Genomic DNA, 20904 nt, shown 5'->3' with positions numbered 1-20904 from the left:
ACACAGAAGTTAAGCTAGTAGAGTTAAGGGCTTTAAGCCGTCTCATCATGGAACTCATTACTACGTAATCTATATGTAGTTTGAGTATCTAGAGCAGAGGTCAGCAAACTTTTTCTGTAAAGGACCAAATAGTAAATATTTGAGGCTTTGTAGCTATCTTAGCCTACTTGAGCTGCCAAATACCATATACTGGTGCCTTACACAATAGGGATTAATTTTCTCACTGTTCTGGAGGCTGGGTGTCTAAGATCAAGGGTCCTGCCAATTGGGTTTCTGGTGAGGGCTCTCTTCCTGGCTTTAGATAGCTGCATTCTTGCTATATCCTCATGTGGCCTTTCCTTAGTGTGGGTATGCTAAGAGAGACGTCTTCCTCTCCTGACAAAGCCACCAGTTCAGTTGGATCAGGGCCCCACTGTTAGGACCTCATTACTTCCTAAAGACTTCCTAAAGACTGTCTCCACACACAGTCATATTAGGGGTTAGGGCTTTTATATACAAATTTTTTTGAGGGGGAGACAGAATTCAGTCTTAAGTAGCCTATGTGGTCTCTTCCACAACTACTCAATCCTGCCCTTGTAATGGGAAAGCAGCCATTGGCAAGTATCTGCTAATTATTTACATAATTATTTGTGGATATTGAAATTCAAATTTTATGTCACTTCCATGTGTTGTGAAATTTTATTCTTCTGTTTTTTTAACCATTTAAATATATAGATAAAACATTCTTAGTTTGGAGGTCATATAAAATCAGGTGGCAGGGATAGATGGGTCCCACGGACCATAGTTTAGCAACCTTCGATTTAGGAAGTAGGAGTGATGAGTACTTAGTTCTTCTGGAGTGGTTCTCTTTATAGGAGGGTACTGGATGTTTTTTTGGATGAGAGACTAATAATGCCATTTCTCCCTGCCTCATATGGTCTAGGTGCTGAAATTTGATGCCTATTTCCAAGAAGATGTTCCTATGTCAACTGAGGAACATTATAGGATTCGTCAAGTGAACATTTATTACTACCTGGAAGATGACAGCATGTCTGTCATGGAGCCTGTTGTGGAAAACTCTGGGATCCCTCAAGGCAAGTTAATCAAACGCCAGCGGCTAACCAAGAATGATCAGGGAGACCATTACCATTGGAAAGACCTAAATCGAGGAATAAACCTTACAATTTATGGCAGAACTTTCCGCGTTGTTGACTGCGACCGATTCACACAGGTATAGTATATACTTCTGGAAGTATATGCTGGAAGTACTGGAAATTGTGGTGTCTGAGGCATCATTCTAATTTATGGAAGGGTACATTTCATTTACAAGGGTAAGAGGAGGGGTATTTGGGTGGCTCAGTCAGTGAAGCATCTGCCTTTGACTTAGGTCATGATCTGTGGGTCCTGGGATTCAACCCTGTGTCAGACTCCCTGCCTGTCCCTCTCCTTCTTCCCTTCCTCCCCCACCGCCAACTTGTGCTCTCTTTCAAATAAATAAATAAAATCTAAAATAAAAATAATAAAAATAATAAATAAATAAAATCTTTAAACATAAAAATATAAGGGTAAGAGGAGGACACTGGTAATCTGTCCTGTATGGGTTATTATGTAGATTAATTCGGTGTTTGTGTGGGCGTTATGTGTTTCAACACTGTGTGGTGACATCACTTTTTTCACAGTGACATCAATACATATCCATTCAAATAAAATTAAACTCACATCGTGGCTGAATCATTTGATAAGAAACCAGTTCCCATGCCCATGCAAGCAGAGGATAGTGGAGGTAGCACCCTTGATGGGATAGAAATACGAAAGAGGCATTGGACGATTTATCTGAAGTTCAGACTATAAAAGTAGTCTTACTTTTATTAGCAGTTACGAGCCTAACATTTTTTGTGCAGTTCATATTTTTCCTTTAAATCATACTTGCTATATTCTGGAGAAACTTGCTATCTAAAGAATTCCTGAAATAAAACCATTTTTAAAGGAGAACGCTTATTTATATTGAGAAGAATCTTCCATTTCATCTATTTCACAAGTATGGATTTTTGACAACTTTTTTTGTAAGATTTTATTCATTTATTCATGAGAGACACACAGAGACAGAGACATAGGCAGAGTGAGAAGCAGGCTCCCAGCAGGGAGCCTTATGCCGGACTCGATCCCAGCATCCTAGGATCATGACCTGAGCCAAAGGCTCAACCACTGAACTACCCAAGCATCCCTTTGACAACTTTTCTTAAAGTTATGTGTACATATATATAAACACAGAGAGTCCTTTCTTTAACACGAAATGTAGGTATTAGAAAGTCAATTCTAAATTTGTCTTGCTAAAAATTTTTAGAAGCCAAGATATAGTTGCTGAATTATTCATGCCTTTAATCCCATGTTACCAAATGCCACATGTGATTAATCTGTACCATGCACCGATTCCTTGAATTCACGCCAATTATGTTTTGCATTTAGTAACTTATTTAGCAAATACTTACTGAGTGCCTGCTCTGTGCCAAGCATGGTTCTAGGTGCCAGGTACCTAGACTTGCCCTTATGAAGGCTATTACATTTTGGCTGGAGGAGACAAAAACCAGCCAACAAATATATATAACATGTTAAATGCTGATTAGAGCTGCAGAAGAAGAAACTAGAGCTGAAGAAAGTGGAGGAGAGTGTGAGGGTACTGCTGTGTATAGAGGCCAGTCAGGAAAGGCCTCACTGGTAAGAGACAGATAGACAGGCACCTCAAGGAAGTGAAGAAAGGAGTGCTGGCATCCATGCCATTCCAGAGCAACAGAGAAAAACAGTGTAGAAGGTAGGGTGCTAGACCATCTTTGGAAAAACATGTTTTGATTTCTCATTTTTTTAGGTTTTTGAGGTCCTTTTATCATAGGCAGTTTCAGAATTGTACCTAAAATGAGGAATTATAAAATGTTATGTAAATTTCAGGTATCATGATTATTTTTACAATCATCTCTTTATGAACAATTTGAATGTTGGCAGTTCATTACTGAGCGGTGGTCTAGGTCGGTGAGTCAATTCTCATTTTTCCTTATAGTTCTGTTCTAGGAAGTCACCACAAACTGTAATTGGCAAACATGGATCCATTGCTTCTAAGAGAAGTAACTGAGTTAGGTTTCTATAACCTTGTTTTTTTGGAATTTTTAAAAAGATTTTATTTATTTATTCATGAGAGACAGAGAAAGGCAGAGACATAGGCAGAGAGGCTCCCTGTGGGGAGCCTGATGTACAACTCAATCCCAGAACCCTGGAATCACGACCTGAGCCAAAGGCAGACTCCGAGCCACCCAGGTGCCCCAAGAATTGTTTTGTATGCTTTCTTGCACATCTTAACTTGACTACATTGAAATACCCAGAGGAAAGTTTTCAGTAATCGATTTGTTAGAAATTGGCTCCTATAACAGTTTAAAATTTATACACATCCAATTGGTGGCTTTCATTAGGGATGGATCTATGAGTGGATAAAAAAGATGGTTGTCTTTATGGTGTAGGTTTGAATGAGGAGCCACCTCTAATCAAATATATCACCAACACCTCCCTTCTCACCTCCTCTTCACTGCTCCAAATAAATGTTAGTCCTATAGACAGAATAAACATATTATAAAAATAAACTCCAGAAATCAGAGACCTAGAGTTTATTATCTTTATTAGAGTATTACCAATAGTATAGCAGATATGAATTCTACTCCACATAAGCAAGTGTACAGGAAATATTGTTTTGTGTTTTAAAAATAACTTAAAACCTACTTGAGTCCCCCTCCCCCATTCGACTGGGCTGCTGTTTCTATTCACCCTCAGCTTTGCCAAAAATTCCAAGCCCTATGCCAGACAAGAAGGCGCACCCAGGCCTAATGTGGTTGTGTAGGCAGGGTACATAGGCTGTTAATGACCAAGAGCACCTCCCTGATGCTCTGTGCTCTGGTGCTAGGTCATATACTGAGACCCCGAATGCCTGAGACTGACATGCCTGATTGTTTGCACATGTGCTCTGAGCATCCCTAAGAGCACATGTAGGATCTTGCTGTTCTGAGACCCATCAACTTGTGTCTGCTTTCCAGACTGGGAGAATTTCTTCTTTTCTTTCTCCTTGCCTTCAAAGACATTTCCTTCTTTCCCCTCCTTCTGGGATACTTTAGAATAATCTCTTCAGAGAGGTTAGGCTTTTTCTAAAAGACAGGAAGAATAGTCAGCTTCAGGAAGCTTCTGCATTCCTGCCCAAATCCCTAAGGTAAGGTTAACGAAGGGCCTGGTTATCTGTTGAAAGCAACAGAAAGGAGTAAAACCCTCATTAAATACCTCAATCAATAATCCTGCTACACTAATACATCATCTCAAGGGAGAGGAGTATATTATTAGTCATTATCTTCAGCTCAGTAGTTTTAATAGATATTGAGGTCACAATATTTTAATATTGAAAGGATATTGGAGACTGCTTAGTGAAACTTTAAATACTAAGATACAAGCCAGTTAGCAGCAGAGCTAATATTAGAACCCAAATATTTTGGCCCTGAGTCCTATATATTTTCTATTGAATTATCCAAAAGCAAATCACACAATTCCCCAGAGAAACCTAGATTTCAGATTAATTTCTAGCTCCAGGATGTAAACAGATCCCATGACATTGTTCTTTTCTGATTACCAAAAAAAGTACAGCTTAAAAGAAGAAGAAATGCCAAGTTGTATTAAAAGATATAGTTACTGAAAATATATCTACTTATAATTAGCAAATTAAACAAGATCATATCAAATTCAGATGTTTTCCTTAACTTTATCTGGTGAGACTTGAGTACTTCGTTTGTGTCTCCTATTTTGCTAAAATATTTCCTGGTCTAAAATAACCAGTGATTATTTTCCCTTTCGGAGGGGGTGGAGATGGGGGCTTCATCACATACTTATTTTTGCGGAGTTGGAAAGTTGGGAATTTGATTTCAGCTTAACTTTGCCATTGTGTAGCTTGCCCCCTGATATGAATTACATATTGTTTGAAACTGTGGTTGGATTTCAGATGTGTGTATGTAGGCAGTCCTAGGACTTAACTCTGTTCTTGGGCATTTAATTAAATTTCATTGGTCTAAATTCATATTTGGAGCCAGTTACCTTACTATTATGTCTTCCCGTTAGCTTAGCATATTGCCTAGCCATTTTATAATACAGCATACTTACGGTAATTACCAGTTGTTATCTGCATTATGGTTTGGGTCAGTTGGAGGTTTGGTGCTGCTAAGATGTACCTCAAACTGAAAATTAATTATTAATTTGGACAATGGCATAGAAATTATTTTTACAGTTATCTTTACACCACCAGTTAATACTTCAGAAGCTTCAAGAAAGATGATCATTATTACTTTTGCATGAGTTAGGTATTTTTGGAAAGTCAAGGAATTGAATTAAATCCACCAGAGAAGATGGCTCTTGATCCTTACACTGAACTCCGGAAACAGCCTCTTCGTAAATATGTCACCCCATCAGACTTTGACCAATTGAAGCAGTTTCTTACCTTTGACAAACAAGTAAGTGATATAAGCATCTCACTGGGTTTGCTCGTTTCCAGATGTGGTGCATGTTTATTAGCAAGCTGTTCTGGTAGATGTGTGTTTTAAAATATTACATCTGTAATTTAACCATCTGGAGACAGTGCTATCTTTCTGGTTTCATCTAGAGTTACAGGTACAGGAATGCTCAAGTTTTGTATTAGAGACCCAAAGGAAGTTGTGGAGTTAAGTCTTAGGAGGTCCACCAAACTTTTCAATATCAAAGCAATTCCAAGAGTTGTGTCTGCTTCCACCTTACATTTCCAACCAACTATTTCTTTTCCCAAATAGAAGTTAACTTCATAGCCTCTTTTGGGAAACCCTAAGTGAATTATTAGGAAATTTCAAAGCTATTGCATATAGGTAGGTTTCTAATATTAAAATGGTAATTTCACAGAAATCCTATTGCAGATGCTTCCTTGTTAAATTTTATATGAATGTCTGAGTACAGAATATTCTGGGTATTTTTCAGCTCTGTTCCAACTATCCCATCCTTCCCATTGTGAGGTGGTGTGTGGGGGCAGATTTGGTCTTCTCCTTTCTTTACAAAAGGGAAAGAGAAGATGGAGAGATCAACTTCAGTGTTTCTTTGCTGCCAGTTTTCTCTCAGAAATGTAATTCCTTTTAGTTAAGAAAAATTTGCCTACCACTAGCATCATCTTTCAAGGATATTCTTTATATCAATCATATAATCTGTTATTATTTTATCTTTAAAATTGTGTTGTTGATGCTGTTACTAGAAGGTGTATGTTGATGGATAAAAAAAGACTGATTAATAAATGAAAATTCTTTCCATATTAATTATATATAAACTCTTTGCATATACCTTTATTAATATGTGAGCCCCTGTATAAAACACATCACTCTTTTTGCTTTTTTTTTGTTGTTTATTTACAACAATATTGTTGTTATTTACATACAATATTATATTAGCTTCAGGTATACAATAGTGATTCCACAGTACATTGCAAAATTTTTACCACCATAAGTTAGTAACCATCTGTCAGATTACAAAGTTAATTTAATATTATTAACTATATTCCCCATGATGTATATTACATTCCTACAACTTACTTATTTTATAACTGGAAGTTTATACTTCTTAATCCCCTTCATCTATTTCACCAATTTCCCCACCACCCGCACTCCAAGCTCCCTATCCTCTGGCAACCACCAGTCTGTTCTCCACATCTATGAGCTGGGTTTGATTTTGTTTGTTTTACTTTTTAGATTCCACATATAAGTGACATCATACAATATTTGTCTTTGTCTGACTTCTTTCACTTAGCATAATACCCTCAAAGTCCATCCGTGTTGTTGCAAAGGGCAAGATTTCATTCTTTTGTATGGCTGAGTAATATCCATTGTATGTATAAACCACATCTTCTTCCTTCATTCATCTGTTGCTGGACAGGTTATTTCCAAATCTTGGCTATTGTAAATAATACTACCATGGACATAGGGTGTATTTCATTTTCTTTGGAGGCTACCCAGTAGTGGAATTGCTAGGTCATATGGTATTTCTATTTTTAATTTTCTGAGGCACCTCATACTGTTTTCCATAGTGGTCGCACCAATTTACATTCCCACCAGCAGTCTGTGAGGGCTCCTTTTTCTCCAACCAACACTTGTTATTTCTTGTCTTTTTGATAACAGCCATTCTGACAAGTGTAAGGTGATATCTCCTTGGTGTTTTGATTTGCATTTCTCTGATGATTAATGATGTTGAGCATTTTTTCATGTACTTGTTGGCTATTTGTATATCTTCTTTGGAAGAATGTCTATTCAGACCTGCTAGTTTTAATTTTTTTTAATATTTTTATTTATTTATTCATGAGAGAGAGAGAGAGAGAGAGAGAGAGAGGCAGAGACACAGGCAGAGGGAGAAGCAGGCTCCATGCAGGGAACCCAACACGGGACTCAGTCCCGGGTCTCCAGGATCAGGCCCTGGGCCGAAGGCAGGCGCTAAACCGCTGAGCCACCCAGGCTGCCCTAGTTTTTGTTTTAATCAGAATGTGTGGTTCTTTTGTTTTTGATTTGTAGGAGTTCTTTATATATTTTAGGTGCTAACCCTTTCCTTATCAGAGAGGATTTGCAAATATTTTCTTCCATTCAGTAGGCTGCATTTTGTTGATAGTTTTCTTTTCATTTTGTTGATAGTTTTCTTCATAGTATAGAAGCTTCTTAGTTTGATATAGTCTCGTATGTTTATTTTTGCTTTTGTTTCCTTTGCCTTTGGAGTCACATCCAAAGAAACATGGCTCAGATCAGTATCAGCAAGCTTACTGCTTATGTTTTCTCCTAGGAGTTTTATGGTTTCAGGTCTCAAAGTTAGGTCTGGAATCCATTTGGAGTTTATTTTTGTGTATGGTGTGAGAAACTGGTCTAGTTCCATTCTTTTGCATGTAGCTGGCCAGTTTTCCCAGCCCCATTTATTGAAGAGACTGTCTTTCCCCATTGTATATTCTAGCCTCATTTGTCATAAATTAATTGACCAGAGAGTATGAGTTTCTTTCTGGACTCTTTATTCTGTTCTGTTGGTCTATATGTCTGTTTTTATGCCAGTACCATACTGTTTTGATTACTATAGTGTTATAGAATAGTTTGAAATCAGGAAGCAGGATACCTCTACCTTTCTTCTTTCTCAAGAGTTTTTTTGGCTATTCAGGGTCTTTTGTGGTTCTATACAAATTTTAGAAGTATTTATTCTAGTTCTCTAAAAAAGTGCCATTGGAATTTTGATAGGGATTGCATTAAATCTGCAGATTGCTTTGAGTAGTATGGACATTTTAAGAATATTAATTTTTTTACTGTGAGCATGAAATATCTCTCCATTTATTTGTGTCTTCTTCAGTTTCTTTCATCAGTGTCTTATAGTTTCCATTGCTCTTTTAATTCAGCTTCTCTTTCACTGACTAATATTTTTGGATCAAAGTGAATTCTGCTTTCTCAGTACAAACTTATAAGCCTGTTATTTAATACTTTCCAGCTGTTGACATCTGGTATATAATTTCAGATGTTTTTGTATCTTTGGTGAATTTTTTTTTAACCACGTGAGATTACTTCATAGTCTTTGTAGTTAATCTTTTCATCATTGTTTGATATATGAATGCCAAAATGACTAAGTTAATCTCTCCACTTGTAGAATTCTTACTTAAGTCACTACTTTGGATTCTTCAAAGGTCCTTCGATTCTATGCAATCTGGGATGATACAGACAGCATGTTTGGTGAATGTCGAACTTACATCATTCATTACTATCTTATGGATGATACAGTTGAAATTCGAGAAGTCCATGAACGGAATAATGGGCGAGATCCCTTCCCACTCCTGATGAACCGCCAGCGCATGCCAAAGGTTTTGGTGAAGAATGCAAGTATGTTTGATTCAGTTTATCCTCCATAATTGGGACATCTTTTGGATCTCATAGGAGTTACTTAATCAGTATGGTCATTCCCTTTACACTTGGGAGGCTCTTGCTGTGTTCTCATAGGTACTCAAAAAATAACTTTCCCGTAACTCCCCTCATTGCTTACCCCACAGTTACCCCACAGTCCAGGCTTGCCTCCAAAATGGTCTGGTGGAGATGACTGATACCCAAATCAAGGAAACAACCAAACAACAGTGGGAGGCTCATTTCAAGTGCCAAAGAGCAAGGCTTCTGAAGTAAAGCAACTTAATATCAGATTTTTAATGCATTTTTTAAACAAGTTTGTTTTCGTATAGCTTACCATTTCCTTATGTTCTTTCCTGATTTTCCTTCTCACCTCAATACTTCCTAAATAGGAAGTTTGTATGTGGGATAACTTAAGATTGGAAAAAAGCATGTCTATGACTCATAGAGGCGGGGCCCCGTTGTGTTAGTTCCTGCTCTCTTTGCTGGTGTAAAATAACCTAGTGACTGGAGAGGAAGAATGCAACTAAGTGCAGCTGACACCCACCACACTCTGGAATTAAGTACACTTAACTTTGGTTGTTGACTTAGTAGTTTAAGAATTTTCTCTTGTAAAAATGTCATCTTGGTCACATGTAATGACATCTCTCACATTTGGATAGCTGACAGAACTCTGTAAATACTTTTGTTAGTTTTTCTCTTTACCCGTTTTTTTTTTTTTTTTTTTTGGAACTAGGAGATAAGAAATTTCAGGTATTGTGCAAGAGAGGTTATAAACAAGTTGAGGTTAGAAATTATACACAAATTGGCAGTCTGAAGGCTAAATTTAATCTACCTACACATATTACTTTGCCTATATAGTATTTTTTTTTTTAATGCAGTGTTACTTGGGGGCAAGGAGGTAGAGATTTCCATCATTGGGAGAGTGGATAAACAAAATAGTGAAGATATATCTTGATAAATAGTAGTTAGAAGCAATAACTAAATGTAAAGAAAGCAAATTGATTCACTTTAAAGCATAGTGCTGTGTAGAAAAAAAGATGAGATATGATGCAGTAACATTTCTGTAAAGTGAAATACAAATAAAACTATATAGTACATACATAAAAAGGTGCACTTTAGAATAGTTGTCTGTGAGGTAGAGGAGAACGAGATTTGGGAAAAGGATTTAAAAATGGTAAAAATAGTCTTGATTTTAAAACTAAGAGAACAGTAAAAATCTCTTTTAGAGAAAGGAGAATAATTGCTCTCATAGCTTGCATTCTCAGATAGCAGCAACTGGATTCGAGCCCCAGTTCAACATAGTCTGGCTGCTGTCAACCATATTCTTATTCTTGGCCTCCTGTAGAACCCTCTTAGAGTTCTAGGATACTGGGACTACTGTACTAATTTTAGCCTCCCAGAATGCTTACAATGAGCCTGAAATTCCTGCCATCTAGAGCTAACAAATATTAGATTCACAGTAGATTAAGAGAAAGAATGGGAATTTATTCAGGCATAAAAAAAGTATCACTGAAACTGAACCCCTTAAAAACTTGAGTTCTATGTTTGTCTCTGCCTTATCAATGTGGCCTATGTTTAAAATTTTAAATGTGTAATCATCCTCTTTTATAACGTCCTCATTTTTTTTAAGTGGTCTCTACACCCAACATAGGGCTCAAACTCATGACCCAAAGATCAAGAGTTGCACACTCTACCAACTGAGTCAGCCAGGCACCCCTATAACTTCTCAAATTTTAACAAAAATTTTACCAAAGTTATATGGAGAGGCAGTCTGGTGGCATATGTAAGGTCCTTTTAAGAGACAGGAAACATATCTTTTTATAAAAGTTATTGTTAGTCACGCAGCAGCAGGACAGAAAAGGCTAAGCTTCTATCAGCTGAATAATTCCTAACTAGAGCTGTGATGTTGAAGAGGTAGCATCTAATTGACTCTCACAGGCATGGATTATTTTAATTACATTCAATTAAACAAGAGTTAAATATCTACCAAGGGAACTATTTTATGTGGTAAGGCGCTGCGGAGGATAAAATCAAAATGTAACTTCCAGACCTAGAATCCCTGCCCTTCAGTCACTTCTAGTGCCTAGGGAGCCAAGTCATATAAATATACAAGCTGTGTAACAATAACACAAGTGTACCAGATCATCTGACTATATAATTAGTTATGTCATGTAGACAGAGCTCAGAAGAAGAGATGTGACCTAGAAAGACTGAGGAAGGCTTCGTGGGAGAACTGAGATTGGACCCAGATTTAGCATGGTAGGGAGCAAAGGGAAACTAAGTACACTTTAGGGAAGAACAAGAGCAGAAGTTGGGCTTTAGGAACAAGTATTTACGTTTGGGGGCATCCAAGAGACAGTGGCTAGGCAAAGTTTGTGTTGGACAGTAATAGGCAGTTAGGGGAGTATCTTTCAGAAGTTCTCTCTGCCAGTGCCTTCATTTAAGTAGTTAAGATGAATGAAAATTTGGGCAGCCCTGGTGGTGCAGCGGTTTAGTGCTGCCTGCAGCCTGCGGTGTGATCCTGGAGACCTGGGATTAGGTCCCATGTCGGGCTCCCTGCATGGAGCCTGCTTCTCCCTCTGCCTGTGTCTCTGCCTCTCTCTCTCTGTGTCTCTCATGAATAAATAAATAAAATCTTTAAAAAAAAAAAGATGAATTAAAATTTTATTTTTATAATGGATTGGAGTTAAAGGTTCAGGAATCATAAAAGTTCTTCCTTTGTTGAGCATAATTTCAGTTTACCGGTATGCGGTGAGTAATATCAAAAGGAGGTCATCAAAAGCCTTCTACTCAGCTGTTGAACCTAAGGTTCTAGGTTCTGAAAGTCTGTTAATTATCCTTTAGACTGGATTGCATCCTTTGATGTTGCCTTTCTCTTGGTAAATACAAATGTTAAACAATAACAAAATTGTATACTCTAAATATGTACAACTTACTGTAGTAGATTATACCTCCATACTGTTGTAACAATATAAATCCACACTTAGATATGTTATACTCAAACTTAAGAACACCAAATTCAAAAAGATCATAAAGGCAGCCCCAAACAACAAGGTTATCCATACAGGAAGGCAGCTACAATGACAGCTGACCTCGCAGTAGTGACACTAGTTACCAGAAGACAGCGTAATAATATCTTCAAAGTGCTGAGAAGAAGATGGAATTTCATACCTAGAGAAATTATCTTTGAAGAAGAAAGTGAAATATATTTCCAAGCAAACAAAGTAGATTTTACTAACAAAAGACACTTACTAGTAAAATTTTAGAGTGTACTTCTAATAGAAGGAAAATTATACCAGAAGCAAGGTCTGAGATATAAGAAGTGATTTTAAAAAAAGAAGAAAATGGCAAAGTATGGGTAAATCTAAATAAACACTGACTATACAAACTAAAGGAACAGTGTTGAATTTCTGGGAGTTAAAAAATATCAAGGTAGAATTGAGATATATTACAATAATGACCTAGAAGGAAGTAATAGGATTAAAAAAACAACAAAGTTTGAAAAATGTTACTTTTAAGAACAAACTTAAGATACAGAAACATAGAAAAGTTTAAAAAGATGTACCAGCGAATAGCCAAAGAAACTTATAAGGCTATATTACTAAAATGCCAATAGATATTAAGGCAGAAAGCCTTGCTAGAGGTAAAGAATATCATTACATATTGTAAGAATTGTATTTGCCAGGAAAATATACTAATTCTAAACTTGAATGCAGGTAGTAACATGGCTTCCAAACATATAAGACAAAAATGTATAGCATTATTATGCAGAGAGAATGGAAAAATTCATTAAAGTAGAAGGAATCATTACAACATTTCTCTTTATAATTGTTAGATCAAAAAGATAAGTCAATAGGTACATATGTATAGGATTTAAATAATAGAATTATCAAAAAAATAGAATTATCAGTGTTGATATAATGAATATGTATATCTATCAACACCTGGAGAATCCCCATTTTTTTCAAGCACAAATAGAACACTTATAAAAATGGGTCAGTCTTAACAAATTTTTAAAGACTGGCATCTTATGCCATATTTTCTAATTTTAACACAAGTTAGAATTCAATTTTAGAGTTATAAAAAATTCATGTATTTGGAAATTAATTTCACTTAGATGAAATGAACAAATTTTAATTAAATTAAAGTTCTAGTATAGTTAACATATAGTGTTATATTAATTTCAGGTGTACAATATAGTGATTCAGCACTTCCATGTGTTACTCAGTGCTCATCAAGATAAGTGCACTCTTAATCCCCACCACCTATTTCACCCATCCCCCCACCCACCTCCCCTCTAACCATCAGTTTGTTCTCTATAGTTAAGGGTCTGTTTTTTGGTTTGTCTCTTTTTTTTCTTTGTGAAATGAGCAAATTTTTAGAAAAATTTACCTTGTCCAATAAGAAATAGAAACCAAATGTCTTTAACCATTAAGAAAATAGAATCATTCTGTTTTCTCCATCAAGGCAGAAATTTCACCTACATTATTTATTGTTATAATCTCAGTATTTAGCAGGGAACCTGGTACATGATATATGTGATTATAGCTAATATGTTGGGTGAATTAGTAAATGGATAGAAGGTTGAACTGAATGACCTGAATCCCTCCTTAGATCTAGTACTCTACAGAAAGGCATTTCTTCTTTCCTCCTGTGGTAATTTCCCCTAAGCATGAGTTCTCCTAAGATTAGGGACCTTGTATTGATAGTTCAAGCTGAATATGGGAGAGAGACTTCACAAAAACCATCTGGGATATGATTTCTGTGTCCTGTCAACAGATGGAAGTATGCAGCCTTATTTTGTGCTGGAAGAATAAGGGACTCCCTGACCCTTGACCAGAGCTAGAAGCCATGCTCCCTCAAATTCTCAAGAGTGCCGGGCTGCTGTGTGTCAGTCTTTCTCCTCATCCTCATTTCTTTTCTCTTTGCTGTCCCTCTTATCTCATGTTAGAGAACTTCCCTCAGTGTGTGCTGGAGATCTCTGATCAAGAAGTATTGGAATGGTATACTGCCAAAGACTTCATCGTGGGGAAACCACTCACTATCCTTGGGAGAACCTTCTTCATCTATGATTGCGATCCTTTTACTCGGCAGTACTACAAAGAAAAATTTGGAATCTCTGATTTACCACGTATTGATGTGAGCAAGAAGGAGCCACCTCCTGTAAAACAGGTAATGGAACATTCGTTCCAAGTGTAGTGTGAGAATTAATCTTTTGATATAGAGGTTTAAGAAAAAGAAAAAAAAAAAGACTCTCATGTAAATACCCAGTTAAAAATGGACAATAAATAAACAAGTGTTTTACAAAATCTTTTAAAAGAAAAGACCCTCGGGATCCCTGGGTGACACAGCAGTTTGGCGCCTGCCTTTGGCCCAGGGCGCGATCCTGGGATCGAATCCCACGTCGGGCTCCCGGTGCATGGAGCCTGCTTCTCCCTCTGCCTGTGTCTCTGCCTCTCTCTCTCTCTCTGACTATAAGGAAGGAAGGAAGGAAGGAAGGAAGGAAGGAAGGAAGGAAGGCCCTCAACTGGTAATAAAAGAAAATAGAGATGAAAATAATGAGGTTTTGGATCAATTTGATTTAAAAAGACTCACAATATCCAGTGTTTACCTTAATGTGAAGGTAAGGGAATTTTATGCATACGATCTCTTTGGTCTGTTGCCTATGTATAAAATTGGATAAAATTTCTTTTTTTTTCCCTTTTTAAGGTAATCCCTACACCCACTGTGGGGCTTGAACCCATAACACCAAGACCAAGAGCCCCATGCTCCACTGACTCAGCCTGCCAGATACTCCGAAATGGTCATTTTCATATACTGTTAGTAGGAGAGCCAAAGGAAAAACCTTTTTGGAGGGCAGTGTCATCATTTTAATTTTTTCAAAATAAAATATTACCTATCTCTTGACCTAGAAAATCTGGCATGGGGACTATAAAAGGATATGTGTAAGGACGTATACTGTAGTACTACTTATGAGAAAGTGTAAGGAAATTGGGAGAATAAACTACAGTACAATGAGAAGACTGTGAAGCTGTAAGACTGGTTAAAAAGAAAAAAGAGGAAGTCAGTCTCTGCATATTAACATGGAAAAATGTCCATCACATTTGTAAGTGAATGAAGGCACTTATGCGATATGGCCCTATTTGTTTCAATTGCTGCATATAGTACCTGCTTGCATTTGCTGAAGAGAAGGCCTGGAGCAATGACCACCTACACTGTCCTCGGTGGTTAGTCCAGCATGTGGGAAGGGGGAGGTAGGGAAGTATGAGATGACAAGGGACCTTTCCTTTCATATTCTGTGTGCTCTGAACTTCTCCTTTTATACCAAATCTCATATTACTTTTATAATTTTTAAAATTTTGATTAGAAAAAGACATCTCTTAAAATTTCAGACTGCGAGGGGATCTCATTGTTCCCTGCCTATTTATCAGAACCTTTTACTTAAAAACTGATGGGGAGCAAATAGAAGCTGACTAATGAAGATGTTGGAAGGTGGCTTTCTTTCATTGCAACATAGCTTTCCCTAGAATTACACTAACCATAAAATCTAGTTCTGTGTACCAAGTCCACTCTGATCTGAGAGTAAGGCCGTGGTGCTTTTAAATGCACCAACATAGTAATCTGATAGTCTTGTGCCTTCAATGTGATTCAGCACCATATTTTAGAAATTCAAATAAGAATCGCATGTAGGGGTGCCTGGGTGGCTCAGCTGGTTGAGCAACTGACTGATTTCGACTCAGGTCATGATCTCAGTCTTGGGATCCAGCCCCAGGTGAGGCTCAGCCCCTCTCCCCACCCCCAACTCCCACTTGTGCATGTGCTCTCTCTCTCTCAAAAAAAAAAAAAAATTGCATGTGTTAAAAATTACACATTATACAGCAAATTCAAGAAGTATCTGATGTGTTAAGGCAGCACAGTATCATAGGCTGCAAGCGCAGGTTCCTGTTACATGTGTTTGGGTCCGGAGCAATGTATACGATCTCTTTGGTCTGTTGCCTATGTATAAAATTGGATATTAATACCCGTGACCTAACTTTATATTACCCTTCTGTGTGTAAAATAATGCCATGGCTCTTTCTTTTACAAAGAAAGATGTGAATGGAAGGATGGAATTAATGAATTCCTCCAGCCCAGGCTTCTGCTTTCCACTGATTGGCTGTCCTGCTTTTTGTACTTGGCCTCCAGTTACGCAAAGTAGGTATGGTTTTGCCAATACAGCATCTTGCTTCACTCTCCTGGACTTTTGTTGATGCTCTTCCACTTGCTTGAACCACTTTACCATCATTTCTTTACGCAGCCTTTCTTATCCTTCAACACTCAGTATAGGCCTCCCGTCTTCCAAGAAGGCTTCTCTAAACTCCTAGCAGGGTTAATCACCTCTCCCCTGTGTGTTCCTGGGGTCTGTGCCTCCCTCTGCTAGCATTTGTTTACTATATTAAAATATCTGTCAAAGAATCTTTTTTACTGGCCTGTAAGTTCCTTGGGGGCAAGGAGCCCCTAACTCAGTGCCTAGCAAATAGGACCCAAGTGGTATGTTTTTTGAACTAGATAAGAAGACTGCCTATGAATGTATGTATTTGTTTCCCAAGGAGGCAAGTGATATCTTAGGCAAGCCTTTTCGAATCAACATTTCATAAAAACAGTTACAAAGAAAGATTTGGATTTTGGTGTGCTATGAGTTTCCCAGGGGAAATAAAACTTTTGGAAGGAAGTGCTGTCAGTTTTTTCTCTGATAGGATTCCTTACCAATGAATGGGCTCATTGATTAAGAATTATAAAGCCCTTGCTCCTATCCCCAAATTTTGGGGTGCCATTTGTTTCAATATACAGGAAAAAGTACCACAGGGCAGATCTAGATTTTGATCAAGCCAACTATTCCATCACTTTAGTTTATAGATAAGTATAGTATGAGATAGCAGTCCGAAGGACTTGCCCAAAGTCACACTGCAAAGTACAAGGGTGAATCTATTAAATGTCAAACCTTCTTACAAGAAAGAATCTGATCTAACCAGGAGGTATGATGGGGAGGGATTACAATACATTTTTCTTAGTGAAAAGGCTTTGATCCATCTTTTGAAGCTGATAAAAGTTTTGGGTCCTAGAACACCCCTGCTACCCATCCCTTTATTATCATCTTTTTCTCCTAACCTGTCTTCTAAAGGAAAGGAAAGGAAAGGCTTAGTAGAAAGCGGAGTGAACCGAAGAATCACTGTAGATTTTGGTTTGTTTGTTTTGCCCTGTCTCAGTCACCCGGTATAATAAAACCAATTCTACATCCATCCATATAGCATATTAGTCATAGCATTTGGTCAGTTTATTTTCAGTAAATTCTCTACAATAAACAGTTGCAAGTAAGCTCTCTCTGTCTGTCCATGAAAGTCTTAGTTGGAAATGAGTAGGAGAGCACCACTTAACCAAACAGCAAATACCTTTCGGCTCTCCTTAGTCATCATGCTTCAGTCATTTAAACCCTGAGCAACATAGTTGGAAAGCAGAGATGGGAAGCTGTAGCTGGGTCTAGCGGGATAAAGCCAATGCGATGATCAGGGATAGAATGGATATGAAGTGGATATATTCAATTCAACAACCATGACACTTAGGTCAGGCTAATCTGTTAGATCAGGAATAAGTAAACATGCATCTACTGGCCAGATGTGTTCCATCTCAGAGACTCCATCTGGAGACCTGCCATGGGGAAGAGGAAGAATCCAGAAGTAGGAGAGCCAATCTGCTACGGACCTGGCCTCTAGCTTTATCTGAAGGATTATGGGGCTCTCAAGCTCCATGTGTACTTGCTTTGTTATGATAATGTGGGTGGGTCGTGAGAGCAGGATTATCTAGGAGTGATAATGTCCACAGTCAGAAGAGTGGCTCATCTGGTTTAGAACAGGACACAGACAGTAGCTGGGAGTACAAGAAGCATGGTGCCAGGACCCCAGGCTCAGGGGGTGATATTGAGGGAAGGTCTTCATTTCAAACAGGGGGCATGAGGTGCAATTCAGAAAAAATAGGTTGAACTCTGTTGAAACACAAAAAGGAATTTAAGAGGAAGGTGCTTGGAGGCTTGCCTCCCTATTTCAAAATTCAACTTTCACTACCAACCCCCAACCAGGCTGCTCTCAGAATATGTTGATGCGCTTACGGAGGAAGTTTAGATTCCACCACTGTGTATTTCTGTCCTCTAGAGTAACTCAGATGCTCAGCATGTGGTGTCTCACCCAAGGTCCCTCTGTCCATGGCAATTTGTATATTCAGTGAGAAGTGGTTTTGCATTTGGAGCAAGTTAGGTCATTGTCCATCTACTGGATCTGATAGTCACATTTCCACCATGATGATCACATTAACTACAGCCCCAGGAAGTGGGCAAAGAGGCAGTGTTCCAGGCACTACACCTTGGGTGAGCATAGTAGTCACAGGTATTTGAGGGAATACTCTGTTATAGATGGACCATGTAGACTAATTTGTCAAAGTGCCTGAATACAGTATCTAAAAAGATTTGGGGAAGGTATCTACAAGTGAAAAGTATGGAATAAGCTGACTTTGCTGAGAAAGCCTAGTAAGAAGAAGTCCAAAGGAAACAGCTCTGCTACAGTCTGCCTGGCCTTAAGGAGAGGAAAACAGCCACTGAACTACTTAAGTTTGTAGACCAACAAATCCTAGAATCCTACAGTGATGTTTTCAGCTCTTTATGGAGACCGAATGAAAAATAAAAGCTCATTCTGTACTTTCACACTAACTTACCAAAAACCTTCTTGGTAGAAGTTTGGTCTCTTGAGTTTGCTTCTTCATTAGGAGACGAGAGTTCTGTGAAGATAAGGAGTTTGAGTTCTCAGTAAAGAATGGCTGCCATCCCTGTTTTGTGAGGCAAAAATCAAGAAATAAAAATCTTAGGAATATGGAGATAAATAGGAGAAAAGTAGCACGAACTAAATCCTGCCCTCCCCCAACACCAACACACGCACACATACACATTTTGGGTAAACTGGGAAATCAGTTTCCAGATTCGTTAGGCTGAGGCCTACGCCCCAGAACAAAGAAGTCACAGACCTTAGGCTTTTCCACGGTAGGATGACTACAGGGGCCAGGATTGGGACCAGGAGTAGGGCCAGGTCCTGCTCTGGCGGTAAGGGATCAGTGGACATCAGCAACACACAAGTCCCCCCTTATCCATGGTTTTGCTTTTCACAGTTTCAGTTACCTGCGGTCAAACCCCAGTCTGAAGGCAGATGATCCTCCTCCTGATGTATAATCAGAAAGTCAATAGTAGCCCTACACTCAGTCCCAATGCCTACGTCATTCCCCTCACTTAGTCTTATCACGTAGGCATTTTATCATCATGTCAACACAAGAAGGGTGAGTGCAGCATAGTAAGATATTTTGAGAGACCACATTCACGTAACTTTTATAACAGTAGGTTGTTATAATTGTTCTAGTTTATTATTAGTTATTGTTGTTAATCTCTTAATGTGCCTCGTTTATAAGTTAAATTTTATCATACATATGTATCGGAAAAAGCATAGTGTACATAGGGTTCAGGCATCCATGGGGAATCTTGGGGTAAGTGGCACTACTGTACTTCCACTGTAGCCCTGAGGGTTACTCTGTGGCATCATCAGTCATTCCTATGAGCAGTGATCATGGTGTAAAGTTTATATATAAAAAGGAATGAAATATATAATGTAATATTTTCTGACTACTATGCATTTGTATATATAGAAATAGTTTTAAATAAATGTCTTCTATATTTTTAAAAAAGAAACTTTGCTACCTTTAATGTAATTTTAACACAAACAACATTTACTTTACTTCTTGTATTTCTTCAGGAATTACCTCCTTACAATGGTTTTGGACTCATTGAAGACTCTGTTCAGAATTGCTTCGTTCTCATTCCAAAGGCTCCAAAAAAAGATGTTATTAAAATGCTGGTGAATGATAACAAGGTGCTTCGTTACTTGGCTGCACTGGTGAGGATGACTTTCATGTACTAAGATTCCATTGTGTCTCACTACTGTGCCCAGTTATCCTTTTTGTTTGTAAGCTGTTGAGTAACAGCTGTTAGAGTTGTATGTTACTTAAACAGCTGTGGGATCCAGTCCCCAGCCTTTGGACAGGTTGGATAGTACTGGGGGTAGTGTCCTAAACCAAGACCTAGTTCTAGTCCTATCTCCTATAAACATCTTTGTTAGATCATTAATCTCTCCCTTCTACCCCTCAAATTTTGACTGACCTTTTTACCTTTTTTTATTACATAATTATGAAAGCCTGACATAGTAGAATTATTTGTGTACTTATGTGCAATTGAGTGTACTGTGATTTCCTTGAGAGTAGGGATCATATCTTACTATCATTATCTTTGATGTCTAGCTTGATGTATTTTGTATTCATTAAATGTAATAAATGGAATCAGACCAATTTAATAGGTATTGCCTTTGAAAAGTCATATGGCTGGTAAATTAAGAGCATGTGTTTGGAAACAGACATAAATTTAAATACTGAATACTCCACTCATTGGCTGAATTACCTGAGGCAAATTACTGATAGGAATTCAAAGGGCAATGTTTTTTAAAATGGAAAATATGTAGAAATAGGGATATCAGAATTTTATTTAGAAATACGGATATAAAAAAAAAAAAATAGAAATACGGATATAAATAGAAATTGGAAAAATTTACTTCCAGGGATAGGAATTGGGAGTGTGGAGAGGTGGGCCAAGTGATTTTTCAAACTGTATGCATATATTTGAAAAAATAAAAATTAAATCAAGACATAGTTGACTACTATATTTTCGAAAAATGTTGAACAAAGCATTAAATAAAAAAGGAATCCTAGCAAACTCTAGGCCAACTAGCATACTCCAAACCATAAAAATTCTGCTTAATGAATGTTTTACATTATCACCAAGTCCTCTCAGTTACTGTTAAAGTTTAAGAGGCTTGTTGAATTATGATATATAGTAACTGTAAGCTCCTTGAGGCTGGGATGA

The 20904-nt window shown here is 37.7% G+C and overlaps 1 protein-coding gene and 1 long non-coding RNA gene across 3 annotated transcripts in view; one reads left to right on the top strand and one right to left on the bottom strand.

Annotated features, from left to right (window-relative positions):
* EFHC1 (EF-hand domain containing 1) overlaps positions 1-20904 on the top strand; it is a 63554-nt gene that overhangs the window by 11258 nt on the left and 31392 nt on the right. The window contains exons 3-7 of one of the 2 annotated variants that reach the window (XM_072832672.1): positions 923-1210; positions 5355-5504; positions 8708-8900; positions 13873-14093; positions 19745-19885. In XM_072832672.1, coding sequence (XP_072688773.1) covers positions 923-1210; positions 5355-5504; positions 8708-8900; positions 13873-14093; positions 19745-19885 — 993 coding nt within the window. The remainder of the gene's footprint in view (positions 1-922; positions 1211-5354; positions 5505-8707; positions 8901-13872; positions 14094-19744; positions 19886-20904) is intronic. The other variant, XM_072832673.1, reaches the window with a different exon arrangement.
* Positions 17207-19180, bottom strand: LOC140636879 (uncharacterized). Its single transcript, XR_012034108.1, has 3 exons — positions 19120-19180; positions 18663-18773; positions 17207-17940 (listed from the first exon to the last, which is right to left on the bottom strand). It is a non-coding gene; the product is annotated as an uncharacterized lncRNA (long non-coding RNA).

The sequence above is a fragment of the Canis lupus genome, chromosome 7, assembly GCF_048164855.1.
Source record: "Canis lupus baileyi chromosome 7, mCanLup2.hap1, whole genome shotgun sequence".
Lineage (NCBI taxonomy): Eukaryota > Metazoa > Chordata > Mammalia > Carnivora > Canidae > Canis > Canis lupus.
The sequence above is the reverse complement of the archived record's forward strand: the minus strand, read 5'-3'. Positions and strand labels throughout refer to the sequence as shown.